The sequence below is a fragment of the Rhinopithecus bieti genome, unplaced genomic scaffold (assembly GCF_001698545.2).
Source record: "Rhinopithecus bieti isolate Rb0 unplaced genomic scaffold, ASM169854v2 scaffold_2723, whole genome shotgun sequence".
In the NCBI taxonomy this organism is placed as follows: domain Eukaryota; kingdom Metazoa; phylum Chordata; class Mammalia; order Primates; family Cercopithecidae; genus Rhinopithecus; species Rhinopithecus bieti.
The window spans coordinates 3,702,312-3,715,001 of record NW_016804119.1 but is presented as its reverse complement, the minus strand read 5'-3'; the positions used below and the strand labels follow the sequence as shown (position 1 = coordinate 3,715,001).

The following is a 12,690-nucleotide window of genomic DNA, read 5'->3' as shown; positions in this document are numbered from 1 at the left end:
ATGGTTTTGATTTGCATTCCTGTAATTATTACTGTTTATAGAATTGTATAAGTCTTTATGCATTGGAAATTATAAATTTGTTTTCAATATTTTGATATTGAGAAGTATTAAAATAAGATGAACTTACTCAACTTACCTTTCAAAATTGGGAGATCTAGCACTCTCCTTATGACAGTGATTAACTGGAGATGAACAGGAACTGCCTCTTTCACTTTGCCACACTTTCTATTATGTACTGTGGTGGTCCAAGCTGTCTCTTCCAACAAAGTTACCCAAACAATAAAGAGGGAAAAAACATAGGATGGAAAAGATAAATTGTTTTAGTCCATTTGGGCTGCTATAACAAAATACCTTAGGCTGGGTGATTTATAAACAACAGAAATTTATTTTTCATAGTTCTGGAGGCTGGGAAGTCCAAGATCAAGGTGCCAGTGGATTCAGTGTCTGGAGAGAATTCTCTGCTTCCTATATAGTATCTTTTTGTGGTATTCTCACATGGCAGAAGAGGAAAACACACTTCCTTCTATTTCTTTTATGAAGACACTAGTCCCATTCATGAGGATGGCACCTTTATGGGTCAATCACTTCCCAAAAGGTCCCAACCTCCCTTAATACCATCATCTTGAGGTTTAAGATTTCAACATACAAATTTTGGGAAGACATACATTTCTATTGTAGCATAAATAGAGTATATCAAGAGTGAAAGCATATAGAAAAGAAGTAAATATTGTACTCTCTTTGCTACGTGTACTTACAGAACTTAAAAGAAAAATACCTGAGGTGTATAAAATTTAAATTCATGAAAAAAAATGAAGAAATTATAAAAGCAGCAAGACATAGGTAGATATTATCTTAGATGGAACCACAATAAGAAACTGATGACTGAATTGTCATGAGAAACTCACCACCCTCCAAAGTGGAATGACATCTCCAAAAGGTTAAAAGAAAAATGCAAAGCTAGAATTCTTCATTTTGGAAAATTATCCTTCAAAACGAAAGAGAAGGAGAAGTGCTTTTATTATGAAGGAGTAAGCTCCTAGCAGAGTGAACCCACCGCAACAAAACAAAACAAACAAAAAACAATCCCTACAAGTTATAAGCTTTGAATGGGAAAAAAAAAATCTACTTGTAAAATGGGATAAAAGAAAATAGATTCCAGATGGGAGTCAAAATTTGGGGAAGGAGACCAACAAGGAATAAATAGCTTTATTTCAATGCTAGGCCAGAGCTACAATGCAGAAATGGGCTGCTCAAATTCTAATAGAACTTCCATCTTTCTGGACTGAGAAACAAGGGATGAAGCCCAGGGCAACTAGGAACACTGAAACATGAGGTGAGAATTCTGGAAAGGAGAGAGCTAGGGAAAAGGAACTCCAGCTTCTGAGTATAAATGCCTCCATGTCTCTGACCTCAGAACCATGTATGTGTAGGGCATTCAACAAGCACTGCAGGTAAAGATGACAGAATTGCTATGAGACTTGAGCTGTCACCCATCACAGGCAAGGAATAGTCTGCAATTTGACTTGAACCAAATTATTTGCCTGCTTTAAAAAATACTCTTTAAAGTAATATAACTTGCTGCAGAGTCTCCACAATGTAACCTTAAGAACATTTAGGATCCAATCCAAAGCTACTCAACATATGAAAACACAGGAACATAGGAACTACCTGAATGTAACAACACACAGAAAAGGGGAAAAGTGAAAGGCAATACACAGAGGCCAATGCTGAGATGACCAAGTGATAGAAACAACAGACCAGGACTTTAAAGCAGCTACTATAACTATGCTCAAGGAGATAAAGGAAAACATAGTCATAATGAATAAAGACATAGGAAATCTAAGCAGTGATCTAGAACATATTTGTTTTAAAAGAGCAAATGAAGATTTCGAAACTGAAAACTGCAATACAGTATCTAAAATTTTCAAGGAAATGGATAACTGAAGAAAGATCCAGGGAATGTGAAGATAGATCAATGAAAATTATTCAACCTGGAAAAAAAGAGAAAAAATATTAAAACTAATAGGAAACAGAGACTCAGGGACCTGTGAGACAATATAAATACGTCTAACTATTTGTAATTGGAGTCCTGAAGGAAAAGGAAAGACAGAATGGAACGGACAACAATATTTGAATAAAACATCCAAAACATCCTAAATTTGGTAGAGACATGAAAGAAACCAAAGATTTAAAGCAATCCCTCATAAAAATAATATCCAGCCCCAACAAATGGATGAAGAAGTACTCAGTCTCATTAGTAAGTGGGTAAACTTAAGTTCACAACACTAGCAAAATACTACACACTCTCCAAATTGGAAAACTTTTAGATGTCTGAAGATGTCAAGTGCTGGTAAAGAGTGGAACACTGAAAGACAAAAATTGTTCCCATCACCATCTAATAAACTGAAGATATTCATGTGCAATGAGGATGCTGCTCATCAGACCTGATGTCTGATCCTCTTGGCAAGTAGGCTGTCTGTGGGAGAGGAAGGAATTGGTTCTGGGTTAAGGGTAATTCCTGTGCAACACTAGAGGTCCCCAGCTTCTCTTCGTTCTGGAGCCAGATTCACAGACAGAATCTCAGAGCAAAGAAGATATTTATTGTCTGAGTCCTGGGAGTGGGGATTGGAGGCCTAGGATGTAAGTTGGGGCAGGACAAGCAGTGGATGGAATAGTAAAGAAATCTGAGCCTGAGGGCATTTGGGGTGATGAGTCAGTGAGGCTGGGAAATCCTCTTGGTAACATCCCCAGTTGACCCTCTGTGTCCTGAGGAAGACAGGAGTTTATCCTGGCCTCCAAAGCTCTTCCCATCTTGGAGAGTCTCAGCATCTGCAGTGAACACAGAGCTGTGGTTGTAGGGGAGGGTCTGGACTCCCTAGGAATGAAAGAGCTATGCCAGCTGGTGTAGAACAAGGGAAGGCTACAGATTAGAAGAAAGATGACTCCCAAAGAGATTTCTCACCCCAGCAAAGTTAGTACCCAAGGTCAGGAGCCCTCCTGCTGCCCCCTCAGAGACAGAGTAAAGATGTGGAAGTAGGGGAGGGACAGGGAGGAATTGGTGCCAAGATCAAAACTCCACCCACACTACTCAAAGCTCACCCAGGACTCAGGTGATCTGCAACCAGCTCATAACATTTACCCTGCCCTGAGAGCGGGGGATGTGCTCCAGTGTGGGGCAGCTCCAGGATGTTCTGGTCTAAATGAACTTAACCAGATCCTTCCGGCCTTTTCCTGCTGCCCTGACCTAAGCTGAAAACCGAGGACTCTGCTGCTTAGTGTCATATCCATTCCCCAGCCAACGGGTTGTGCCTCTCCCAGGGCATGGAGGTCCTGCAACGACAGTGACTCACAGGCCATGCTCAACAGTGTGGTTCTCTCTGTGGTTGCCTCAGCTCCAAGAAATGGCACCTGAACAGTTAGGCTGTTTTGATCTCCTGGAGAACCAAAGTGAAGGTAAGCATTAAAGTACAGGGCATCTCAGGCCCCCAGGTGGAGAGGATAGGTGTTATTCAAGAGAAATTGAGGGTCATGTTCTCACCACAGTTTCTGGCTGGTTACTCTCCATAGCATGAATAGCAGAGGGTCCTCTTGAAGCTGGGCTTTGATGCCTCCTCCAGTCCCCATCTTCTTGCTGTCTCCTTGAGAAGACTTATACCTGTCAGTCTCACAGCAAGGCTCTTATGTCCCAGGGTACATCTCATATGAGAACTCCAAGTACCTCTCAGTTCCACCTACTTCAACAACCTGAGAGATTCTAGTTCTCAGGGAACTGTTGATTTGAGGGTCTCTAAGAAGTTAGAATCAACTTGGACTTTATTTTGTATATTTGGATCTAGAGTCATTTATAACCACTAGAAAAAAAAGATTGAATTAGCTGCTCATGTTTATTAGAAGTTTGTCCCAGACCATTAGCTTAATTGCAGTCAGTCTTGGAATTCCAGGTGTAGGAGATGGCATGGAGCATGAGGTCACACAGATCCTCCTATTCCATGAAAGAATCTACACCTCTTCTACAGGACAGGCAGAGACCACCAGCAGCTCCAACTCAATCTCCACTTGCATTCCTCACCCCCATTCTCTGCCCCCCCATTCCACTCAATAGTAAGAACTTATTGTCAAACGATAGTAAGAAAATATTAAAAACAATCAGATATGTGAAATATACAACTGATTACTTTCAATGAAGTGACAATAATGATGAAGATGATATAACAAAAGGAACTGTAAATCAGAAGACAATAGAGTGATATCTTTAACCTATCATCCAGATTTCCATACCCAAAGAATTCTTCAAAAATTAAATTAAAATAATATTTCATGTTTTAAAAAAACTTAACACAGCTGAACTCCAGTAGACTTGCAGTATAAACAAAAGTAAGTTCTTCAGTCTAAAAGAAATAATTTTGACAGAAGTCCTGAATTTCATGAGCGAATCATAACCATGTAGGTAATTTTTAACAGTTGTCATTGTTGAAATCAAACTATAATGTTCTATGAAGTTGATAACATTTACAGGTGTAAAATATAGGATAACAACAAAAATGGTGGGAGGAATGGTATATGTATCTGAAGATATAGTTGTTCGTATTATTCAAGAGATAAAAATACTGATGCAAGAAAGATTGCAATATGCCAAGGATGCATATTTTAATAACCAGGCAACTATAAAAGAAAGTAATAAAAGGCAAATAAAAATTAAGAGGAGAAGACCGGGCGTGGTGGTTCATGCCTGTAATCCCAGTACTTTGGGAGGCCAAGGTGGGTGGATCACGAGGTCAGGAGTTCGTTAGAGACCAGCCTGACCAACATGGTGAAACCCTATCTCTACTAAAAAATACAAAAATTAGCCAGGTGTGGTGGCACTCACCTGTAATCCCAGCTACTCAGGAGGCTGAGGCAGGAGAATCATTTGAACCTGGGAGGCGGAGGTTGCAGTGAACCAAGATCATGCCACTGCACTCCAACCTGGCGACAGAGCGTGACTCCATCTCAAAAAAAAAAAAAAAAAAAAAAAATGTGAATTTTATGGTATGCAAATTATATCTCAATGGAGCCGTTAAAAAAACCGCAGTCGATATGGCCAGTTACAGTGGCTCATGCCTGTAATCCCCAGCACTTTGGGATACTAAGGTGGAGGGCTCACTTGAGCCCAAGAATTCAAGGTTTCCGTGAGCTATGCACGCCAACCTGAGCTACAGAGCAAAACCTTGTCTCAGAAACAAAGAAATCACAGTAAATAAATTGAAACAGAATACTAAAATATGTTTGAATAATCCCAAAACAGGGCAGGAAAATGGTAGAAATAAATAAGATAAAATAAAATAAATAATAAAAAAGAAAAATAGGAGTAATAAAATGGTACACCTAAATTCAAGCATATCAATAATAACATTAAATGCAAATACTCTAAAAATTTTAGAGATTGTCAGAATGAGTTAAAATTGAAAGTGTGACCCATATATATGCTTTCTAAAATGTTCACCTCAAATATAATGAGGTGAGGCTAGGACTTAAAGGGTGTAAAAATGCATACTATGCCAACACCAGTCAAAGAAAACTGGAATGGTCATGTTAATAGCAGACAAAGTACACTTAAGAGCAAAGAAAATGACCAAGAACAAAAAGTGATGTTACATAATGTAAAACAGTTGATTCAGCCAACTGTGGAGGCAGGTGGATCACCTGAAGTGAGGAGTTCATGACCAGCCTGACTAACATGGTGAAACCTTGTCTCTACCAAGTACAAAAAAAATTAGCCAGGCGTGGTGGTCCATGCCTGTAATCCGAGCTACTTGGGAGGCTGAGACAGGAAAATCATTTGTACCTGGGAGGCGGAGTTTGCAGTGAGCCAAGATCGCGCCATTGCACTCCAGCCTAGGCAACAAAAGTGAAACTCCATCTCAAAAAAAAAAAAATTTTTTTAAGTTGATTCTTTAAGAAGACATAAGAATTCTTAATATGTATGCACCTAACGACAGAGTTTCAAAATACATGACACAAAACTGATTGAACTGAAAGGAGAAACTGAAAAATCCAACATTATGATCAGAGACTCCAACATTCCTCTCTCAGTAATAGACGGAGCTAGTAGACAAAAAAGTTACCGGATATAAAAGTGAACACCATCAAGCAACTATGTCTAATTGCCATTTAACATTTGTCCCATACCAGGGCAATGCACATTCTTTCCAAGCACACGGGGAGCATTCACCAAGATAGACCAGTGTCACAAGACAAACTTAACCAATATAAAAGACTCTCACCGTGGGTGAAAGTGAAAATTAGTTCAGCCATTGTGGAAGACAGTGTGGCGATTCCTCAAAGACCTAAACATAGAAATACCATTCGACTCAGCAATCCCGTTACTGGGTATATACTCAAAGGAATATAAATCATTCTGTTACAAAGACACATGCACACATATGTTCATTGCAGCACTATTAACAATAGCAATGGCGTGGAATCAACCTAAACACCTATCAATGGTAGACTGGATAGAGAAAATGTGGTACATATACACGGTGGAATACTATGCAGCCATAAAAAAGAATGAGATTATGTCCTTTGCAGGGACATGGGTAGAGCTGGAGACCATTATCCTCAGCAAACTAACACAGGAACAGAAAACCAAATACCATATGTTCTCACTTATAAGTGGGAGCTAAATGATGAGAATACATGGATACATAGAGGTGAACAACACACACTGGGGCCTTTCAAAGGGTGGAAGGTGGGAGGAGGGAGAGGATCCAGAAAATGACTAATGGGTACTAGGCTTAATATCTGGGTGATGCAATAATCTGTACAACAAACTCCTATGACACTTTACCTATGTAACAAACCTGCACTTGTACCACCTGAACTTAAAAGTTAAAAAAAAATCATATCAAGCATGTGTATTTATTAAAATGGAACTAAAAACTCTGTCGCAAAAAAAAAAATTAGTAACAATGTGTTTAAAATAAAACACCATTTTTGGGCCGGGCGCGGTGGCTCAAGCCTGTAATCCCAGCACTTTGGGAGGCCAAGACAGGTGGATCGCGAGGTCAGGAGATCGAGACCATCCTGGCTAACACGGCGAAACCCCGTCTCTACTAACAAATACAAAAAACTAGCCGGGCGAGTTGGCGGGCGCCTGTAGTCCCAGCTACTCGGGAGGCTGAGGCAGGAGAATGGCGTAAACCCGGGAGGCGGAGCTTGCAGTGAGCTGAGATCTGGCTACTGCACTCCAGCCTGGGTGACAGAGCGAGACTCCATCTCAAAAAAAATAATAATAAATAAATTTTAAAATAAATAAATAAAACACCATTTTAAATAATGTGTTTAAAAATAAAAAACCAGTAAAATCTGTAATCACTTAGAAATTAAACAACACACTTCTAAACAATCCATAGATTAAAAAAAAATCTCGGGGAAAGAAGGAAATATTTTGAACTAATACAAAAATACAACATAACAAAATTTTGTGGTACAGCAAAAGTGGTGATTAAAGGGAAAATGCAGAACCAGTGGATACAGAAGCCTGACTGCACAATATTCAAAGCAAAAAACCCACCAAAACCAAAAATGAGCTGTTGATGATACGTGTAACAACATGGATAAACCAGGAAAACCATACTGAAAATGAAAGTAGACCCTAAAGCATATATAATGTTTGATTCCAGCTATATGATGCACAGAACCTGACAATATAGATGGATATAGACAGAAGGAGAATCACTTGAACCTGGGAGGCGGAAGTTGCAGTGAGCTGAGATTTTGCCATTGCACTCCAGCCTGAGCAACAAGACAGAAACTCTGTCGCAAAAAAAAAAAAAAAAAGACATAATTTTTGTCTACAAACTCTCACAGAGGCATTAAAGAGTAAAATCGATTATGTTGTATTGTTTTATAAAAGTTTTACTTATTTTATAATAATTGTATTGTATAATAATCACAGTGAGGTAGAGTTTTAACTGGAAAACAAATGCTGCCTGTCTGTGCCTATATGGATAAGGAAGTTGAGGAGACCAGAAATTCANAAAAAAAAAAAAAAAAAAGACATAATTTTTGTCTACAAACTCTCACAGAGGCATTAAAGAGTAAAATCGATTATGTTGTATTGTTTTATAAAAGTTTTACTTATTTTATAATAATTGTATTGTATAATAATCACAGTGAGGTAGAGTTTTAACTGGAAAACAAATGCTGCCTGTCTGTGCCTATATGGATAAGGAAGTTGAGGAGACCAGAAATTCAAGTGTTAAGAAGGTAACTTTTGGTGGCCAGGCACAGTGGCTCATGCCTGTAATCCCAGCACTTTGGAAGTCCAACGCAGTGGATTGCTTGAGGTCAGGAGTTCAAGACCAACCTGGCCAACATGGTAAAACCCCATCTCCACTAACATACAAAAAAAAAAAAAAAAAAATTGGCGGGGCACCGTGGCTCATGCCTGTAATCCCAGCACTTTGGGAGGCCAAGGCGGGTGGATCACAAGGTCAGGAGATTGAGACCATCCTGGCTAATACGGTGAAACCCTGTCTCTACTAAAAATACAAAAAATTAGCCAGGTGTGGTGGCGGGCGCCTGTAATCCCAGCTACTGGGGAGGCTGAGGCAGGAGAATGGCGTGAACCCAAGAGGCAGAACTTGCAGTGAGCCGAGATCGCGCCATTGCACTCCAGCCTGGGTGACAGAGCGAGACTCCATCTCAAAAAAAACAAAAAAAAGCTGGGTGTGTTGGCAGGCACCTGTAATCCAAGCTACTAGGGAGGCTGAGGCAGGAGAATTGCTTGAACCCCAGAGGTGGAGGTTGCAGTGAATGGAGGTTGTGCCATTGCACTCCAGCCTGGGCAACAGAGCGAGACTCTGTCTCAAAAAAAAAAAAAAAGGCTAGTTTTGAGTATTGGGGGTATAAGACCGAAAGTACGTTCCCTTCACAGGGCTGGAGATGGAGGATGGAGGGGGAAGAGAAGGGGGGGTGGAGAAGGGGGGGTGCAGATGGGGATGCAGGTGTGGTGGGGCAAGACTCACAAGCAGAGGGGGATAAGTAGACGGGTCTGGGGCAGAAAGGAAAAGAAAGGTAGTCAGTGGGATGTGAGCCTCCAGAAGGAAGCTGACAGTGATGTCCTGCGTCTGTCCCGCAGGGCTGGGTATCCACACCTCGGTTCTGTCTTGAGCAGGAGGGACTCAGCCTGGCCTCTCAGCCCTGCTCCCCTGGGGGCCTCCACACCTAAAGAGCCAACACGGGCCTCAGATCAGCACCAGCCACTTCAGTTCTGATTTCAGGTGGGGCAGCACAGCTCAGCCCCACCTGGAACTCAGGAGCTTCCTGGAGACAGGCAGGCCTGCTCACCTGGTATAGTAGATCCAGGTAAGGCCGTAGGTGAGGAGGAAGCCAGCCCCCATGAGAGCCCCCCTGATCAGGGTGAGGACGAGGGGCCAGGAGCCCTCCTGTTTCTCGGTTACACATATGCAGGAAGAGGAGCTTCCTGGGGGAAAGGAGAAGAAGGTAAAGTGCTGTTCCCAGGCCTCAGTCCCTCCCACCAACCTGAATACCTCACCAGGTTGTCCACCCTCAGCACCTGTCCTGCAACTCACTCTGCACAGAAAGGATGAGGGACAGGTGCTGGGAGCCCAGCGGGTGCTGAACCCAGCAGGTGAATTCCCCTCCCTCTCTAGCCCCTATGTTGGGCAGCTCCAGGATCCCAGACATTGAGGTCTGGGAGGGATTCAGGGCTTTTCCATCCCGGAACCAGCTCAGTGAGGCAGGGGGGTTGCTGTCAGCTGTGCAGGTGAGGAACAGGGACTGGCCCTCCAGGATGGGCACCGACATGCCATTGCTCAGGATCCGCAGGGCTGGGAAAGAGATACACAGCCAGGTGAGTGGAGCTGGGAGGCCCAATTCTCCCTCACTCCTCCCATGAGCTGTAAGAAGAAAGACAAGACTGTGTGGTGAGTGTGAGGATGGACTAGTCATGCGTGAAGGGGTGAGGACTTGGTGATCAGGTCAGGCTATCAGAAAGAAGGTAGCTGAGCTGAGAAAAGATGGATGAGGGGGAGTTCTCACATTAAGAAGAAGTGGATGGACAGCTCAGGTGCAGATGTGCCAAGAACTGAGAGAAGAAGATGAGGAAAGAGGCTCCTATATCTGCAACCTGGCAGGGAGGACCCAGAGCTCCCAAGACACAATAATGGAGGTAGAGGAAGCAGGTTCACATCTTTTGGAGCCTTGGGTGCCAGGTTGAGGGCCTTGGGCTTTATCCTGGAAAGCAGTAGGGGGCTGTGAGCAAGGGAAACAGAGTTAGCGCTGGATCTAGAAAGATCCTGCTGGAGCCAAGGAGGTCCCGGACCAGAGGGAAGTGGGATGGGAGGCAGGGAGGCTGGGAGGAGGTTGGGACAATGGGCCAGGGTTGAGCATGAGACTTGAGCTGGGCCTGGAACCAAGGGGATGAGGAGGGAAGTGATAATTGGTGAAGTAAACATGTCAAGACTTGCGGACTCATGGAGCAGCTGATGAGAAAGGGTGCTGTCCAGAGCGATGTCCAGAACAGCCCTGGTATGAACAGGGAAGGAGGAGCTGAGAAGCATCTGAGGGAGGTGGCTAAATGTGCAGATCTGTGCCTCAGAGAAAGGGCTGGATATAAAGTTGTGGGAGGCATCAGGACAGGGTCAAGGAAAAATCGGATCACTCAGGAATGTGGAGGGAAAGAACAGGGTTCTGAGACAGAGCTATGGGAGGTGGGAAAGTCGAAGGCTCCCGAAAAGGATGATGCGATAGAGATGAAGCAGGGCGTGCGTCAGAGGACATGGGGACAGGCAGAAATTCAAGAAAAGGGAACAGCGTGTTCTGAGTACTCAAATTCACAGACACAGAAAAGTAGAATGGTGACTGCATGGTGGCAGGAGGGAGAAGTGGAAAGTGGCTGTTTGGTGAGTACAAAGTTTCAGTTTTGCAAGATAAAAGGAGCTCTGCAGTTTGGTTTCGCAACACTGTGAACACACTTAATGCTGCTGAACTGTACTCTAAAATGGCTGAGAAGACAAATTCTGTGCTGTGTGTATTTTCTCACAATGAAAAAATACATTTGAAAAAGGGAGCAGAGAAAAGGGAGAAGCTAAAAGCAATACTAGGTCTGTTCGTGCAAGATCTTAGTGACCAGGATGGCGGGGGGCTGGGAGCAGGAGGGACCCAGACCACAGGGTCTTAGGGGTGAGGGAGGGTCTCCTCTCCCAGTGCTGAACCCTGAGCTGATAGAAGGCTCCCATCACAGCCCCAGAGGGAAGACGGTCTTTCCTACCTGTGCCTGTGCCATTTCTGAAGAAGATGCTGATGGCGAGATTCTGGGGAGCATCTGGGATAGAAAGATACAGCCCCAGCTTCAGAGGTGACAAGTGGGAGGGGTGTGGGCCTGGGAGGTACCCAAGGAGGGGCCACAGAAACCCACCAGGTGGGGATGGCTGTCCTTCCTGCCCACACACGAATTTTCCCTGGTTATCATTCTCTTTCTCTCTCTCTCTTCTACACACACACACACACACACACACACACACACACACACCCCTTACTCCCACTGCCCTTGGGGACCCAGCTGTGTCCCCAGCACCACTCACAGGAGACATTGAGCTGGATAGTTCTCTCCGTGGTCACCTGAGCTCCTCGGCGTTTCACCTGACAGGTGAGGTTGGTGCCATGGTCCTCGGGCCTCGGGGTGAGGGTGAGCTCCGAGGAGCGGGTGGTTTCGGGGTCCAGGGGGCTGAGGGCATCCCCCGTCCAGGAGAATGTGAGAGGTCGTCCCACTTCACAGGATCCTGGAAGGCTGCAGCTCAGCCTTGTGAGGCGGCCGGACTCCAGAGGCTCCAGAAAGTGGACGTCGGGTTTCTCTGTCAGGGCTGAGGAGGAGACAGGGAGATACCTGGGCCCCAGGGGCCTGAAGACGTACGGTGTGACCCCGAGAGTGGCCAGGCCTCAGGCCCCGACCTGCCCCAAGTCCTACACCTCCTCCAACCGCCCCTGCCCAGGTCCTGTCCCTGTTCTCACACGGGAGTCTCCACGTCCCAGGGTCCTCTCCAAGGGCTCCCTCCATACCTGTCACCTCCAAGTTCAGCTTATTCCGTACGTAGGTATGTTTTACATCCCTTCCTCTCTCCACGCGAAAAGAATAGCTTCCCGCGTCCCCCATTCTGGCATCTCCGATGCTCAAGGAGCAGTTCTTGTTCCTGACATCCCCAAGGAGGCGGAATCGGCCCTGGGTCTCTGACTTCACTTTTCTGCCTGGGTTGTTTGTGGCCACAGGCTCATCATAGTATGGGCTCTTCTCGTTCACGAACCAGTAGATGTAGAGTGGGGGAGGGGAGTACCAGGCATTCCAGGGGTAAGAGAAGGAGCAGGGCACGAGGACGCACAGACCCTCCTGCACCGTCACCGACTTCTGCACTTGCAGCTCATACCCTGGCTCCTCCTGCAGGGAACCTGGCGGGGCACAGAGGCTCAGCTGCAGCTCCAGCCCCACCTTCTCACCCCTGTGCCTGTCCCTCCTCCCTCAGCTCACTCACCCCCCCACAGCAGGGGCAGCAGCAGCAGGGGCAGCATGTCTCCATCCGCCAGGGCCCCAGCCCGGTCCCAGGTCCCTCTGTCAGGGAAGGAAATGCCCCAAATGTGAGGTGGGGCTGAAGAAGCCCCGACAGGAAGCCGGAGGGTGAGTGAGCGCTC

The 12,690-nt window shown here is 44.8% G+C and overlaps 1 protein-coding gene and 1 long non-coding RNA gene across 3 annotated transcripts; both read right to left on the bottom strand.

Annotated features, from left to right (window-relative positions):
- Positions 1–362: 362 nt before the first annotated feature.
- LOC108524176 (uncharacterized) lies at positions 363–4,710 on the bottom strand. The gene is made up of 2 exons (XR_001883994.1): positions 3,539–4,710; positions 363–3,434 (listed from the first exon to the last, which is right to left on the bottom strand). It is a non-coding gene; the product is annotated as an uncharacterized LOC108524176 (long non-coding RNA).
- Positions 4,711–8,859: 4,149 nt separating this feature from the next.
- Positions 8,860–12,683, bottom strand: SIGLEC14 (sialic acid binding Ig like lectin 14). 2 transcript variants are annotated; one of them, XM_017865139.1, is made up of 7 exons: positions 12,534–12,683; positions 12,067–12,450; positions 11,592–11,870; positions 11,279–11,332; positions 9,579–9,836; positions 9,334–9,469; positions 8,860–9,210 (listed from the first exon to the last, which is right to left on the bottom strand). In XM_017865139.1, the coding sequence occupies exons 1-7, from the start codon at positions 12,568–12,570 to the stop codon at positions 9,168–9,170; spliced, it is 1,191 nt and encodes a 396-aa protein (XP_017720628.1). In that variant the 5' UTR covers positions 12,571–12,683; the 3' UTR covers positions 8,860–9,167. The 2 variants fall into 2 exon arrangements, with proteins under 2 accessions (XP_017720628.1, XP_017720636.1); XM_017865147.1 differs by having other exon boundaries at positions 12,067–12,439; positions 12,534–12,664.
- Positions 12,684–12,690: the final 7 nt, after the last annotated feature.

Coding starts and splice junctions, on each gene's coding strand:
- SIGLEC14 (XM_017865139.1), bottom strand. CDS start 12,570: ATGCTGCCCCTGCTGCTGCTGCCCCTGCTGTGGGGGG. Junction 11,871..12,066: donor GCTGAACTTGGAGGTGACAG/GTATGGAGGGAG, acceptor TCTCCTCCTCAG/CCCTGACAGAGAAACCCGAC. Junction 9,211..9,333: donor ACCTGGATCTACTATACCAG/GTGAGCAGGCCT, acceptor TTGGCTCTTTAG/GTGTGGAGGCCCCCAGGGGA.